The 16,353-nt window shown below is 48.1% G+C and overlaps 2 protein-coding genes across 20 annotated transcripts in view; both read left to right on the forward strand.

Annotated features, from left to right (window-relative positions):
- On the forward strand, positions 1 to 14,725 carry LOC106840900 (leukocyte-associated immunoglobulin-like receptor 2). Of its 17 annotated transcripts, XR_011498667.1 has the most exons (10): positions 12 to 152; positions 605 to 640; positions 879 to 999; positions 2,016 to 2,309; positions 2,932 to 3,056; positions 3,977 to 4,085; positions 4,351 to 4,431; positions 4,668 to 4,718; positions 4,865 to 4,966; positions 6,010 to 6,326. XR_011498667.1 is itself a non-coding variant. In XM_070499290.1 (6 exons), exons 1-6 carry the CDS (start codon positions 119 to 121, stop codon positions 14,596 to 14,598), a joined length of 555 nt encoding a protein of 184 aa, XP_070355391.1. In that variant the 5' UTR covers positions 2 to 118; the 3' UTR covers positions 14,599 to 14,725. The 17 variants fall into 17 exon arrangements, 10 of the variants coding, with proteins under 10 accessions (XP_070355391.1, XP_070355392.1, XP_070355390.1 ...); XR_011498665.1 differs by lacking the exons at positions 879 to 999; positions 6,010 to 6,326 and having other exon boundaries at positions 1 to 152; positions 4,865 to 4,951; XR_011498666.1 differs by lacking the exons at positions 879 to 999; positions 6,010 to 6,326 and having other exon boundaries at positions 1 to 152; positions 4,351 to 4,435; positions 4,865 to 4,947.
- LOC106840895 (leukocyte immunoglobulin-like receptor subfamily A member 5) overlaps positions 14,588 to 16,353 on the forward strand; it is a 13,892-nt gene continuing 12,126 nt past the window's right edge. For all 3 annotated transcript variants that reach the window (XM_044759668.2, XM_070499286.1, XM_044759669.2), the window contains exons 1-4: positions 14,588 to 15,049; positions 15,210 to 15,245; positions 15,440 to 15,724; positions 15,873 to 16,175. In XM_044759668.2, the coding sequence (XP_044615603.1) occupies positions 15,016 to 15,049; positions 15,210 to 15,245; positions 15,440 to 15,724; positions 15,873 to 16,175 (658 nt within the window). In that variant the 5' untranslated portion in view covers positions 14,588 to 15,015. The remainder of the gene's footprint in view (positions 15,050 to 15,209; positions 15,246 to 15,439; positions 15,725 to 15,872; positions 16,176 to 16,353) is intronic.

The following is a 16,353-nucleotide window of genomic DNA, read 5'->3' on the forward strand; positions in this document are numbered from 1 at the left end:
TCCCTTCCTCTGAGACCACAGACACGAGCCCATAATGTGACCTCTGAGAGCCAGTCCTGCACACTTCCAGCCCTCCCAGCCCCAGGACAAGGACAGAGCAGACGGTGAGAGGCTGGCCATGTCCCCCAGTCTCCCCATCCTCCTGGGCCAAGGTGAGTCTGGAAAGTGGTGGGAAGACTCCAGGGAGGGAGACGGTGGGAGACTCTGGGTGGGGGTCCAGGCCCCGCCTCAGTCCAGCCTGTAATCCAGGATCTCCTGGGCCCGTGGGGAGGAGAGTCACCCCTGCAGGTCCTGCCCGCTCTGCATCATCTGGGCCTAAGGTGACCACCGAGGGACCAGGGCCTCTTACATGTCACAGACATTGGGATGGGGACAAGTCAGACAAGAGAAAGGCCAGAGGGAGTGTCTGGTTGGCAGGTCACCTAGGAACTTGTCTGGGACTGGCTATAGAGGGAGGGAGCTCTTGTACTGGGAGTTGATGTTGCTTAAGGATGGTTTGGAGATTACTGGTGGCTAAGTGTTTCTCTGCATCAAACTGTCCTTAATCCCCTGGTTTAAGGAAACCAGGTGGTGGGCATTTTTCTCACTGGGGCTTTTCTTCCAGTGCTCTGCCTGGGCCAGGTGATCCTCACACAGGAGGGTGAGTCATTTCTACAAGATTCCTAATCCCCCTTCACCCCAAGGGCAGCTCTGGATGGGAGTCTCCTTGGTTCTGGGAGGGAAGTTACGCCAGATGATTATCCCTCCTCAGTCTTGTCCAGAACACATAACACATCATCATCCTTGATTGCCCCCAACTCTCCCCCATATTGACTCCATCGGAGAATCCTGTGGATTTTACCCCTGCAAGTTCTCACGTCTTCCACATCTCCTGCTAGGCACCGTCTCCCCAGTCTGAGGCTCCATCATCTCTCACCTCCACACTAGCTACTGGGGCCTCCAGGGGACGCTGCCCACATCTCTTCATGCCAGCTCTGCCTGTCCATTCTCTCCCTGCAGGTGGGTTTAGAAAACACAAATCTGATGATGTTACCTCCCAGCTTCAGCCCTTCAATAGTTGAATTCAGGTCACATCCGATCCCTTATCAAGCATTTCCTCTGATCCTGTCTGTCTCTAGACACATCCCGCCCTGCTCTCGCTCTCATCATCAGGCACATGTTTTCTTTCAGTTTCTCAAACAGCCACAGTCACCTTCCACTCAGGACCTTCTCGCAGGCTGAGTTCTCCCCCTCCAACAGCCCGGCCTCCCCTTCTCTGCTCAGCTGAGGTATTTCCTACTTGTCTCCCAAATCTCAGCACAGACATCTCTCCCCAGGAGAAGTCCCCCGACCCTCTAGATGAGGTGGGGCCTCCTTGTTATGTGCTCTCCTTATACTAGAGGGCAGTTTTCATAAGTCTGTCTGGGATCAAGCCTTTCTCATCACTCCATGTTGTCTTCCAACTGCTCTGTACAATAAAGTGCATCTCGGCAGTTCATTTCTCTCTCACAGAAATGCAGCCTCTGCGGAGTTTGGCCAGAGGTCATGTGCCAGCCCCATCATGTCTCCATGGATACAGGCTCTATATGTCTGCTCCACAATTTTAATTCACGACCACCAGCACTAAGGTCACCTCTTGATGCAAGATGCATGCTAGAGCTCCAGCCACCACATATGTTTGCAGACTGGTTGTCAAGGAAAGGCAGAAATAAGATAAGGGACCCCCAAGCTTAGTTGCTACCCTTTAAGCTGCCTTCCTGAGAATCTCACCAAAAACTTTCCTTCCACCTCCTTGGCACAGACGTGGTATCACAGCTGCACAGCATGGATCTTGGGGTTACCAAGTGTCATTTGTTGTTCCATAAGGCTCTGTGCCCAGCGACAAGTGATGCTCTGATTCAGGAGGATGTGGAGTGCAGGTTTTGCGGAGGCAACAGCAGTCTCTGCATTATTTCCCTCCTGTCCCTTACAAGGAGGGACAGTCTATTTCCTCATAATGGACCCTGAGATTCTGCACTCATCTCTCATGCATACAGGGGCCTTACCCAGACCCTCTATCTCTGCTGAGCCAGGCTCTGTGATTCTCTGGGGGCAGCCTGTGACCATTGTGTGCCGGGGCCCAGCTGAGGCTGAGACATTCCGCCTGCTGTGGGTGGATGACTCTAACTACACCGATCAGAAGATCCTGCCCCAACATCCTCCACATGAGACAGAGGCCAGATTCCCCATCACCAGAGTGAGTGACGACACTGCCAGGCATTATTTCTGCCGCTATCATAACAGTTCCAGCTGGTCTGAGCGCAGTGAGTTCCTGGAGCTGGTGGTGACAGGTGAGGACGTCTCAACTCTGCCCTCAGGTTTGTCCCCATGTCCCTGGACCCTGTCCCCAGGTGTGTCCTCTGTCCCCAGACTCCCCTGCCCTCCTGTTGAGCTCCAAGTCCTTTTCTCCCTTTACAACTGAGCATCTTCTCTCCCTTTTCTCTTTATTCCTCTGTGACTCAGACATCTCATGGTTCAGATGCACAGTGTCCAGGGGTAGCCCCCAACATCCAGGCCTGGGGGTATCCACCTACTTTATCCTAATCCTGTGACCCCCCCCCCTCCACTGACCTGAGGGATCTCTTGGTGGCACAGTGTCCTTGCTAAGAGGGGTCAGCCTCCAGGACCCTGACCCCTGTGGCCAGGTACGATGGCTCCCACCCACTTTGTTTGTCCATTGAGCAGGAACCACTAGCTTTGTGCTAATGTAGATGGGGTATCCAGCCCCTCAGATAAGTGGAAGCAGACAGGGTGCCAGCCCTGTCCCCCTTCTAGGGGAGCGTAGAGGGTCATCTATACACGAGAGGTGGAGAGAAAGAAGCCAGGTGGGTGGACACTGTAGGAGGTGAGGGGCCAGGCTGAGCAGACAGACTGAGGAACTCAGGCTCAGCCTTTCTCCTGCCCTGTTCACAGGAGCCCTGGAGACCTCAGCTCCCTCCTTAGCTGGCAACTCACAGACCTCCCCTGGGGCGTCCACTCCTAGGGGCTCTGCCGGGGAGTGGGCTGTGGGTGGTCCCTCAGCCCTGCCCTGCTTTCAGGTGAGACTAGGTTTTAAAGGGGTGGGGATGACATTCTCTGAACATTGGGGCCCCACTGTGTCCTCCCAGATCAGTGCATCACATCTGTCCTGGGCCAGGCAGGATGTGTGGACCCCTTGAGGAAGGGGTCTTCTGGGGTGAGACGCAGAGAGGGTGACAGAGAGAGAGAGAGAAGACAGCATCGAGGGGAAGCGTGTGTGTGTGTGTGAGCCCGTATCTATGCATTGATATAGATATGCGGGTAAGGTTTTAAAATATGAAAACTCTATAAAGACCACAATGGTATAAATATATTTTGCATGAATCCTTAAGGGGATGCAGATCATGTATCATTCATCCTTTAAGGAGATGTTGCCTCGGCGTGGGGAAGTGGTCCTGACAGCAACTGGCCTGAGTCCCCACCCTCTCTGCCTCCCTGTCAGTGTGACAGGGGTTTAGTGGCCCCACTGTCTGGACCTCAGTTTGCCCATCTGTGTGAGTGGAGTCCTATCTCATCCTCTCCCTGTGCTATTTGCGTGGAAACTTCCAGGAGGAGGACAGCCCAGCCTGAGGCCTCTCTGGACCCTCCCCCATCCTCCCCTTCGCTGCCCCCACATACATAATGGCCCTGGTCCTCTCTTAGCTTTATCAGTGTCTGTGAGGTTCATGGCTCTGACCACAAAGGGAGGTACTTCCCCATGTGCCTGCCCACTGAAATCTTAGCAGGACCTCCAGATCCTGGAGTTCATACAATCACCACTCCCATGGGAGGTTGGCTCCCAGGGATCCACTGGAATGGGGGATCCCAGCACAGACCCCATCTCAGCCCATAAACTCCATGAGTCTGTTTCACTCAATCATCTGGGTCCCAGGAAACCTCAGATATTATGAAGGAGGAGGGTGGCTGAGGGAAGAGTGAGCAGAATCATCCTTCCTCTTAGGGATGGAAACACAGGGGCCATGCTGACTTCATCCCATTCCCACATCATCTCCCAAGATGCTCAGATGCTGGTCTCTGAAGCTGTGCATGGAGGGAACAGGAAAGCACGGGTGAATCAGGGGACAAAGGCACGGGGGTGAGGTGGGCAGAGCAGAGGCAGCTCCACTCTCCTGTCTGGAGCTCAGGGGCCCTGCAAGTCACAGGCCCTCACCCAGAGCCAGGACAGCCAGCTCAGGGCTGGGAGCACATGAGGGCAGTGGTCAAGCCGGTGGTCCCAGACTCTGGCGCCAGCACTGAGGGGACAGGGATCCTACTTCTTACACCAGTAGGGTGGACGCTCACTGGACAGTGAAATCTCCTTGCACCTTCCTACAGCAGAAGCCCTGTTCTCTCTCGGGGCATGAGAACCAGGAGTGAGGAGACGTCCCTACATCCCTGGGTCGGGTTTGGTCAAAGGCAGGTCTGAACTTATCAGCTGTGCCGAGTTCTCATGTCCTCTTGTTGACTGTTTGTGGGACCTGAGGGGTGTGGACCCAGGGATCCTGGGGTGGAGGAGGGGCGGAAGGGACCAGGGGAGGTGGGGCCTGGATAATCCCGATGAAGGGAGGGTATCGGGAGGGCTCAGGGTGTGAGGTCAGCCTGAGAAGGGGGAGAGGCTGCCCCAGACGTTCACAGCCCTTTCTGACTCCTAGGAGGCCCTGATGAAATCAGCCCCCTGCCCACAGAAGCTGGCTCCCAGACAGGTAGGTCACCTGGGAATGTGCCCAGGGGAAGTGCTGGGTGGGGACGGGTCCTGGTGCCAAGTGCGGAAGGAGATCCTGTCCCAGTGGTCCTGGGCTGGGCTGGGTCTTGTCCACCTGTCAGTGACCCCATGTCCTTCTGCTTCTAGTGCCCACCTCCCAGAATTACACGGTGGTGAACTGCGTCCGCATGGGCCTGGCTGGCGTGGTCTTGCTGATCCTGGTGGTGATTCTGGCAGAAGCTTGGCACAGTCAGTGCAGGTCCCAACATGGACCACAGGGAGGGAGACAAGAGGGTGCCCACCAGAGAGATTAGACCCAAGGGCCCCAGGAGGAACATCCCCTAGGGTTCTGAGACTCACACCAGAGCCAAAGGAGACCCAATGCCTGCCATGGGCTGTGAACTCTGCAATGCACCAGAGGGAGGCTGCCCTGTGGGACCCAAACCCTATCCCTGAAAGTGCATGGGGCACAGCGTTGATGTGTCCTGGCCTCTCCTGGGTTTATGAGTCTCCAGTCTTTAAGGATTTGCCTCCAAGTCCCACACTCATAATCATGGCCTCCACCCCACTCCTTCCTGGGTCTCCTTTCCCTCCAGTCCTAAGATGGATCCTGGTTCCCTCCAGCCTCTCCCTCCCTTTTCCTTTTCCTCCTCCTTTGCCTGTTTCAGAGGCTCCATGAAGCTCATTTCCTGTTTTCCCTCCTCACCCTTTGGTGATGTCAGAATCTAGGGCTTCCCTTCCACATCTGAGCAGACTCCTTCCTGTTGGACTTTCCCATGCCCTCCTTCTCCTGGAGCCCCACATTGCCAGCTGTCCCCTGGGAACTGAAAACTTGTCCCCCAAGTCCCTGGCTCTCAGTGACACCAGTCACCTGCCTTTCCCAGGGAGGCCCCTCACTGCACCTGCCCTGGGCCTCCACACATCCCATTTCTCTTCTTCCTGGAGTGGTCTCTGCCCTCCGTGATCTGTTTTCTCCTGCTTTCCCCATTGTCTTGGATCAAAAGTCCAGTGAAGGAATGTCAGTCAAAACTGCAGTGAGATGTCACCACATGCTTGTCAGGGTGCCTACAATTGCAAAAAAAAAGAGGAAAGTAACCAGTGTTGCAAAGATCAGAACCGTTGTGCACTGTTGGTGGAAATGCAAAATGCTGCAACCACTGTGGAAAATGGTGTGACACTTCCTCAAAAATTAAATAGAATCACCACGTGGTCTGGCAATTCCACTTCTGGGTATGCAGGCAAAGAAATGAAAGCAGGGCCTTAAGCAGATATCTGTACACTCATGTCCACAGCAGCATGATTCACAATAACCAACATAATCACGAGGCTCCTTAAATATGGAAGAAGGAAGCAGAATAACCAGTGTTAGAGTGATGCAACATGAGAAGGACTCAGCTGGCCAGTGCTGGGTTTGAAGATGAGGAAGGGCCACACGTCAAGGATGCAGGCGCCTCTAGAAGCTGGAGAAGGCCCAGGAACAGATTCTCCCCTTGGGCCTCCAGGAAGCAACGCAGCCCTGCAGACATCTTGACTTTAGCTCAGTGAGACCCATTTCAGATTTCCGACCTCCAGAACTGTAAGATAGTAAATCCATGTTGTAGTAAGCCTCCATGTTTGTGCTAATTTATTACAACAGAATGAGGAATTTCATACACCTGGCGTCGAACACTCTTGGTCTCAAGAGGCCCCAAAACTTCTGGAAACTGATTCTGGTGCAGACCTTTGCTTATAAGGTCCTTGACCTCACCCCCTCACATTTCATCCCAAACCTCTGACCACCAGCGTCTCGAAGCCCAGCCTGGCACACATTCAGCCCCAGGGTCAGGAGGAAGGGGCTTCGTCTTTGAGGCACTGCCACAGAGGGCGGGATGTACCAAGGGATTGGAGCCCTTGTTGTTGGGATGCAGGGTAAAGAACGAGTTTCCCCACTCTTGCTGCATCTTCCGTGTGAGGCAGGGCGGAGCAGATTGGTTCTCCCATGTCCCCTTCCCTTTTCTCAGCACAAACAAGTGAAAGAGGGAGGGTCACTTTGCTTTGACTCAGGGCTTCTTCTCTCAGGCACTGTGCCCAACCCTTCCTCTCTGCTTGTCCGACTCTGTGTCAATCTCTCTCAGCGAGTGACAGGGGATCTTTCAGCATGATGGCTGCTTGCAAGGACTGCCTGCATCCTACTCAGAGTAGGGAGCGTCCTCGTTGTAGTTTTTGGCACCCAGCTTCCCAAACTTGGCCATCGAAGGTTCTTCCAGCTTCCTGCTGTGCTTTTTGACATGAATCCACTGATGATTTGAGCTCTGTCTTGCTGTCTGGATTAAAATGGGTTCCCAGGCTCTTCTTGTGTTCCTCCTGCACTGGACCAGGAATCCAACTTCTCTCCAGGAGTTCTTGAGTTCCTTTCGGTGGGGAACAACGCTAGAAAACAAGATCTGGTGTTTATGTGAACTGAAGGCTACTGGGATTTTGTTCTTTATGGACTGCTTAATATTCAGGGAGGATGCAAAGTGTAAATTCACACAGCTATTTCCAACCCTAGTGTAACGCCACAGAGTTTGTTACCCTTTTATGTTATACTTGTATCACTTATATTTAAAAGCCCAACTCCTAATAAATTAACATAGTGAATTTTTTTCTTTACCCTGTGACTCTGTTGTGAACTGGATATAAGCTTATCTTTGTTTTTATTCCTTTATATTCATGTTAGGTTGTGCTTTTTCCATCTTTTGTAATTTAATTATGTGTTTTGGAATAAGTAGAATAGTTACAGGTTTCAAAAGTTAAAACTACATAAAATGGTACCTTTAGAGATGATGCACTTCATCTTATTCCCTTCACCCTAGGCCTCCACATGTTGGAAGTAACTATTTTTGTTAGTTTCTGGTTTTCAGAATGAAAAAAATGTGAAAAATAAGTAAACATATACGTGATCTTATTTAGCTACTTCTTTAGAAATAAGTAACACATTCTATATATTGTTCTGCATCTTGCTTTCCATCTTTCTAGTTTTCTGTTGCTCTTGCAACAAATTACCACAAACAGTGTTGAAAACAACACATTCATGATCCTACAGTCTGTAACTTAGAAGTCTGACACGGGTCCCATTGGGCTAAATTCCGGGTGTCAGCAGGGTTGTGTTCTTTCCTGGACGCTCCAGGGGTGAATCCATCCTCTTGCCTTTTCCAGCATCTACAGTTCGTCCACATTCCTCAGCTCACGGCCCTTCCTCCATCTTCAAAGCTGGTAATGGGGGCAAGTCCTCATGCCGCATCTCACTGACCCCGTTTCCATCACTGTAGCTCTTCTCTATCCATCCCCTCCTGCCTCCCTCTTCCACTTTCAAGGACCCTGGTGATTACGTTAGGGCTCACCTGGAAAATCCAAGGTCATCTCTCCATCTCAAGGTCCTTAATTCAGTCACATCTGACAAGTCTCTTTTACCAGGTTAGTAAATTATTCACAGGTTCTGGACGTTAGGATGTGGGATCTTTGTGGGGCCGTCATCCAGCCCACCAAAATATATATTCTGGAAGTCAAGGCACAGCAGCTCACATACATCCTCTATGTTTTGTTTATGGCTGCTTGTCCCTCAGATGCCCCAAAATAATTTCCTTTCTTCGTTTTTTTTCCATTTAAATATATTTGACGTATAAATTTAAGGTGTGCACCATGATAATTTGCTACATTTATACATTGCCATATGATTGCCTTTGTAATGATAATTAGCACCTCTATCACTTAACACAATTATCCTTTCTTTTTAGTAGTTGGAATAAAGTTGTAGTCTCCTAGCGCGTTTGGTGATTAGAGTGCAATGTTGTTGTCTGTATTCACTATACCGTGCATTAGATCTGCAGAGTTTATGTACAACTCCTTGCGAGTTTGTTCTGAGACAACATCGGTCCTAACCTCCCATCCCTCAGTCCCTGATAACCACCCTTTTATTCTCTGTTTCCATGAGTTCAGCTTTTTTAGATTCCACATGTAAGTGATGTCATACAGAACTTGTCCTTCTCTGATTTCCTCACTTAGCATAATACCCTCGAAATCCATCCACGTTTTTGCAAATGGCAGGATATCCTCCTTTCTCATGGTTGAATAATATTCTCTGGCATATGTGTCCCACGTCTTCTGTATCCATTGTTGAGCACTTAGGTTGATTCTGTACCTTGACTATTATGAATAATGTTGCAATCAACAAAAGAGTTCATACACGATACTTCATTGCGGTTTTGATTTACATTTCCCTGATGATTAGTGATGTTGAACACCTCTTCATATAGCTGTTGGCCATTTGGCTTTCTTCTTTGGAAAATGTTTATTTAGTTCCTCTGCCCACTTTTAAATCAGATTGCTTGCTTTTTGTAATTGAGTTGTACGAACTCTTTATGTATTTTTGATATTAATCCCTTAAGTGACATATTCTTTGAAACACTTCTCTCCCATTCTGTAGGTTTCCTTTTCTTTCACTGATTGATTCTTTTGCCATGCAGAAGCACTTAAGTTTGATGTAGTGCCTGTTGTTGATGTGAGCTTTGGTGTCACACTGAAAAAAATAATTGCCAAGACCTGCTTCCCTATGTTTCCTTCTGGGAGTTTTATGGTATCAGGTTTTATGTTTAAGTCTTTGATCCATTCTGAGTTAATTTTTGTGAGTTCTATATAATAAGGAACCAAATTTATTGTTCTAAATGTGGTTATGCAGCTTTCTCAACACCATTTGTTGAAGAGACTGTCCTTGCCCTATTGGGTTTTCTGGCTCCCTTGTTAAATATTAGTTGACTGTACATGTGGGGTTTAATTTTGGGCTTTCTATTCTGTTCCATATATGTCTATTTTTGTGCCAGCACCACACTGTTTTGATTACCATAGCTTTGTAGTATAGTTTGAAATCAAGAAGCGTGATGCCTCTTGCTATGCTCTTCTTTCTTAGCACTATTTTGGTTATTCAAGGTCTTTTGTAGTTCCATACAAATTTTAGGATTGTTTTTTTCTGTTTCTGTGAAGAATGCCACTGGAATTTTGGTAGGGATTGCATTGATTCTTTAACAGCATTGGGTAATATGGCCACTTTAGTAATATTAATTTTCCCAATCCATGAACACAGGGTATCTTTCCATTTGTTTGCATCTTCTTCAATTTCTTTCAACAAAGTCTTGTTGTTTTCATTGTCAGATCTTTAACTCCCTTGATGAAGTTTATTCTTAGATGTTTTATTGTTTGATGCTATTGTGAACGGGATAGTTTCCTTTTTCACATTTTTCATTATTAGTGTATAGAAGTGCAACTGGTTCCTGTATGTTGATTTTATATTCAGCCACTTTATTGAATTTGCTGATTAATTCCAACAGTTTTTTTTTTATTGCATCTTGAGAGCTTTGTAAATATAAGAACTATCATGTGCACTCACAGCTGAGAGAGAATTTAGAAGTTCAGTCTGCCCGAGGAGACATCCCAGCTTGTCATCACAGAGGGAACAATATGAGTTTGGAGGTGGTGGAGAGGGAGGAACTCCAGCAGAACTCCCACCCAGGGTGACACTGCACAGGGCTAAGCTGTCTGGTGGTGGCAGCTTCTCCCGGGGAGGAGGCAGAAACCTGTAAGTGAGTGTCCAGCTACCCAAGTTGTGCATGATTTGGCAGGGGCAGCTTGTTTTTTTCCAGCAGTACCTAGAGCACCAAGGCGGGACTTCCCTGACTGAAGGCGTGGAGAAGAATGGGAAAGAATCAGATAAGAATATCAAAGGGCACTAAAGGGAATGAGGTCCTGCTGACTGTCAGGACTTCAGCAGGAAGTCTGCCCACAAGCCACCCAAGGATCTCCTAGCCAGGTTTGCAGGCATCCCTGATGCCCAGAGTGCTAAACCCACGCCTCCCCAACACTGGAGGCAGATATTTGTGCACCTCGCAGGACAGCAATGAGAACAGGTCTGGTAAAGGAAGTGCTCCCGGAAAAGGAGACCAGGATCTGTGGGCAAGGGAGAAACTACAAACTGGAGCCATAGCGCCACCTTCTGGGAAAGAAAGAGAGGTGTCCAGCAGCCAGCCTGGTGAGTTGTAAGAATAAGAGAAGACATAAAAGCTCAAGAATTCTCTCATGAGAGAGAGCAAGAAGAGTGGAGCAGGTGTACCCACACAAAATTGGAAGAAAGCCCAGATATTGGAGCACCAAGAAACAGTACTCCATCTAAAGGCAACCAGAAAAGATTGAAGGAGGTGTCTGCTACTTCAAACACAAAAACGACAGCAGAAACCTATAAGGAAAGCAAAAACATCAAGGAAGTATATCATCACCAAAGGATGTCAATAATTGTCTAACAACCAAGCTCAAAGGCATTGAATTTTGTGACAGCTGATGAAGAATCCAAAATAGCCTCTTGAAGAAACTCAGTGAGATACAAGAAAACTCGCAAAGACAGCTCGATGGTATCAGGGAAAAAAAATACAGGAACAAATAAGTTCTTTACCAAAGAGATAGAAATCATAAAAAGAACCAAACAGAGACTCCGAAGCTGAAGGATTTATTAGGTGAGATGAAGAATGCAATTCAGAGCATCTGCTGTAGACAAGAGCAGATGGCAAACAAAGTAAGTGAGTTAGAGCATAGGAATTTTGAAACAACAAAGTTACAAGAGAACAAAGAAAAGAGAATAAAAAGAGAAAAGAAAGCCTGTGTGATCTATGGGAATTCATCAAAAGGGCAAATATTAGAATAATCTTGTTTCTGGAAGAAAGGAGATAGAGGAGTAGAAAATTTATTTAAAGAAATAATAGCTGAGAATTTCCCAAACTTTGAGAGAGACTTGGACATCCAGGTTCATGAAGCTAATAGATCATCCAATTATCTCAGTGCAAAGACACCTTTTCTAAGACACATTATAATGAAATTGTCACAAAACAAAGATAAATTGAAAATCTGACAGGCAGCTAGGGAAACAGACTGTGACCTACAAGGGAACCCCCGGCAGGCTGTCAGTGGATTATTCAGCAGAAACCATGTAGGCCAAGAGAGAGTGGAATGACATATTCAAAGTGTTGAAAGAAAAAAACTGCCAGCCAACAATACTCTATCTGGCAAAGTTGTCCTTCAGATGTAGAGGGGAAATAAAGACTTTTCCACACAAACAAAAGCTGAAGGAGTTTGTCACCACTAAACCTGCCTTACGAGAAGTGCTGAAAGAAGTCCTTCAATCTGAAATTAAAAGACACTAATTAGAGACATGAAAACACACAAAAGTATCAACACATTGGTAAAGGTGAAAAATATACAGTCCAATTTTGAAAACACCAATTCAATAGTGGTTGGTGTTTTAACCATCGAGCTATACTATGAAAATTAAAGGAAAGAAGTGTTAAAAAGAAGTACAGCTGCTATAATTTGTTAACAAATATACAGCATAAAAGGAGATAAATTGTGACATCAAAAAATATAAAAGGGGGAGTAAAAGAGTGAAGCCTTCTTAGGCAATTGAAGACATGTTGTTATCAGCTTAAAATAGATATTCCAAAAATCTGAGATATTTTATGTAAGCCTTATAGTAACAACAAAGCAAACATCAAGAATAGATTCCCAAAAGATTTTATAATGAGGAAACAGAGCACACGACAAGGGAAAATCACCAATTTAAAAGTTAGGCAGGAACAGAGGGGGCAAAAATAGAAAATCAAAACCATCAGGAGCCAACTAACAAGATACCATTAGTAAGTTCCTACATATCAATAATCACTCTAAATGTAAATGGGTTGAACTCAACAATCAAAAGGTACAGGGTGGCTGGATGGATAAAAAAACCAAGACTCACCTATATGCTGCCCACAAGACACTCACTTCAGCCTTAATGGTACACATGGACTCAAAGTAAAGGGATGGAGAAAGCTGTTCCACGGAAGCAGAAACCAAAATACTCTGGGTTCTGCTTGAGAGGAATAGGTTACTCCAGCAGAGTCCCACACAGCTGGGGAAGCCAGGCGCTCACTCACCTCTCTCCCTTTTGATGTTGGCTAGTTCAGCTTACACTGTGCCACCTAGGGAGAGGGTGGCATTGGAAATGTTCTTCTTATCCTCTCAAATGCATCTTCATTTTCTTAATTTACCATGAAAGGAAAAGATACAGATATCATTTTAAAATATATGCAACCTATCTCTTGGTTGATCTTTCTTCATCTCTGGAAAATGTTCAATTCTTTATCTCTTGAGTTGTTGCTAGACATCATTCTAATTTCTTTCCTTCTGACACTTACAATAGATGTGACATACGCCCTCGTTATTCCACTCTCCAATTATCTTGAATTTCCATTTCTGGGATCTCTACACTGCATTCTGGCTAATTTCCTCAATATTGTATTCCACTTTCATAAATGGCTCCTCAGCTGTGTCTTGTCATTGATGGAACGATTTTCTTGAATGTGTTAATTCTATTGGATTTCTCATCTCTAAAATTTCATATTCACTTCAATAATTGCCTATTCTTCTGTGGCAAGTGCATATTCTAGCCTCAAATGTTCAATATCCCCCATTATTTCTCCAGATATTTAAACATGCTGAATTTTAAATTATTCTCATATTTTCCTATTGACTCTACTTCCTTGGATATGGTAATCCCCATTACCTGAAGATTTTTGTTCATAACACTGCTTATCATTATTAGAATTACACTTTGATGTCCATTCTTGTTGGACACTCTCCCCTCACACACCTGATCTTCCTTCAAGGATGATTCCCAGGGAAGTCCTGGATGTCAGGCTGACGAGGATGGACTGTTGCAGCTGTTCCTGCCCCATGATGTCCACTTTCTCAAATTTAACATCTGCTCATGGTTGTGTGAGGCAGGGATGGTCCCATGGTGGCCTCATGCTCACATGTGGGACACACGCTCATGTTAGAAAACACTGCAGGGAATCTGTTTCACACTCACATAGAGGAAGTGACGCAGTGCAGACCATGGGCCTAGTCAGTGAGCAGACATATTCCTGTGCTTGTTCACAAATGCAAGGAGGAGGGCACCACAGCATCCAACCTTCACTGGAGCCCTGACCCCTCCCTTCCTGTGAGGATGCTGGGGTGCCTCTCCTGTCCACACTGCTGGAAACCTTCACTCTATGACCCCTTGATGGTCCTGGGCTCAGGCAGCTACTCAGCTTTGTTCTCTGTTCTGTCTTGTGGCTTCCTATATATTTTAGAAAATTTCACTTCTCTTTTCCTGTATATGACTATTTCTACATATTTCGGAATTACGACAAGTCGCCTTTATTGGTATTCAGAGCAGACTAGGTCTCTTGATCTTGAACGCATCAACAAACATCCACCTTGACTGTGGAGTCCTCCATCATGATCCTCTCATATCCCAAATCCATCGTGTGTTAACCTGTTCTGAAAATTACCAGTGACTGATTCCCTCTCATGAACTAGGAACTACTGACACCCACAGCTGCGCTGAGGAGAGCGGTTTGTGAAAACATGATTTAAACAGGGAAGCAGGCAAGGAAATAGAGAGTGTGTTATTGCCAAGGTCACACAGTCAGTAGATGATGGATGAATATTTTTAAGCAGTCATCTTTCTTTTTGAAATTGGAGCTCTAACCCAAAAAATGTCCCCTGAAGCTTATAAGCCGGACCCCAGGATGAGGAGGAGAGCTCTGCTCTAGGGAACAAGGGGCACTGAGGAGTCAGGGATGACTCAGAGATTTGTTCTAAGAGAGATGGGGGTGGATGCTGTTGCAAGAAAAAGGAAAAGTCCATGGATCCGGGTCAGGGGGTGGGGTTGGTGGCTGTGATAGAAAGAAAACCCACACCCTGGGGTGAGGAGAGGAGGAATGTTTCCTTCCCTTATTTCATTGTATTTCTCCTTTCTGCTCATTCTCACAATGACCTCGACCTAAGTGTACAGTTAGATGTTGAGCGTGTGTCTCTGCTGATCTGAGCTCTGCCGTGCATCGGGAACCTGCATCTCCCTTGAAGCATCTCCAGGGCCTGGATGACCACTGTCCACGGGGAGGACCCCACAAGGATGTGCTGATGGCCAGACTGAGGATGAAGGACACTCAAAGGGAGGCTCAGAGAGGGAAGTATGTGCCCTGGCTCTCCCTCACCTGGAAGGGGCATTTCTGGTACGATTTGCTGCTCTGATCTGTAAACAAGAGTCAGGCTCTTGAGAAGAGGCAGTTCCCCTTCCTGTGGGGCTGCTGATGTAACGGTTTTGTGACAAGAACGACCAGCCACTGAGTTGCCACAGCCTGTGCATCCATCTGTCTTGCTGGACACAGTTGTCTCCTCCACCTGCATAGCCAGGGCCAGAGGGAGTGAATGCCATGGTCCCCACCCTCACGGCTCTACTCTACCTCGGTGAGATTTGAGGAGGGGTAGAGGAAGCCCTAGTCTGGGTGGGACCCTGCCCCTAGCCAGGCCGTGGTCTGTCAGGAGGCCAAAGGACTCAAGAGGCTCATGGGGAGGAGGGTTCTGCTCAGCTTCAGGGCCAAATCACTCACAGGGAACTCTCTTCCAGGACTGAGTGTGGGCCTGGGAACCCCAGAGGAGGCAGGTGAGTTTGTTCCCACATATCCTAGGCTGGGCCCCACCTCCTCATTGGGGACAAGGGACCACCCTAGGCAGCCGGGGATGAAGAACAGCAGTTGTGGGTTAAGGGATGGAGGACGTCTGGAGGGTCCTGGGGCTGAGAGCTGGGGAACTGGGAGTGAGGAATGTCTTGTGACTCAGTCTCTGATTTCCTTCCAGGGACCCTCCCCAAACCCACCATCTGGGCTGAGCCAGGTTCTGTGATCCCCAGGGGCACGCCCATGTCCGTCTGGTGTCAGGGGATCCCGGGGGCCCAGGAGTACCGTCTGGAAAAAGCAGGAAGCCCAGAGTTCTGGGGCAAACAGAACCCACTGGTATCTGGGGACAAGGTCAAGTTCTCCATCTTACACATGACAGAGACATATGCAGGGAGATATCAGTGTTACTATCTCAGCCCCACTGGCTGGTCAGAGCGCAGTGACCCCCTGGAGCTGGTGGTGACAGGTAAGAGGACATTCAGGGGTCCCAGCCTCAGGCTCTGTCCTCAGGAAGGGAGTCCGCTCTCAGGGGTGTGTCCCCTCTTACTGCCCAGCCCTGAGGTATATGCGGGAGTTGTGAGCCCCATTTAACACACTTCCTGCTCCTCTCCTAGGAGTCTATGAAAATCCCACCCTCTCAGCCCTGCAGAGCCCTGTGGTGACCTCAGGAGGGAACGTCACCCTCCAGTGTGTCTCACGGCTGGGATTTGGCAGGTTTGTTCTGACCAAGGAAGGAGAACACAAGCCCTCCTGCACTCTGGACTCACAGCGACATCCCAATGGGCATTTCCAGGCCCTGTTCAGTGTGGGGCCCATGACCCCCAGTCACAAGTGGATTTTCAGATGCTATGGCTATTACAGGAACTACCCCCAGCGGTGGTCACACCCCAGTGACCCTGTGGAGCTCCTGGTCTCAGGTAAGGAAGTCCAAACCCTGTCCTCTCTGTGCCCCTAAGATCAGCTCACAGCCCTGCCTGTGAGAGCCCCAGTCCAGAATGAGAATGAGGGACTCCAAGGGAGGGTCTTCCTGAGGTGTCCACTCCTTAGATAAATGGGAGACGATAGGGCCCTCTCACCCATGCCCCTTCCCATGTT

The sequence above is a fragment of the Equus asinus genome, chromosome 26 (genome assembly GCF_041296235.1).
Source record: "Equus asinus isolate D_3611 breed Donkey chromosome 26, EquAss-T2T_v2, whole genome shotgun sequence".
Taxonomy (NCBI): Eukaryota; Metazoa; Chordata; class Mammalia; order Perissodactyla; family Equidae; genus Equus; species Equus asinus.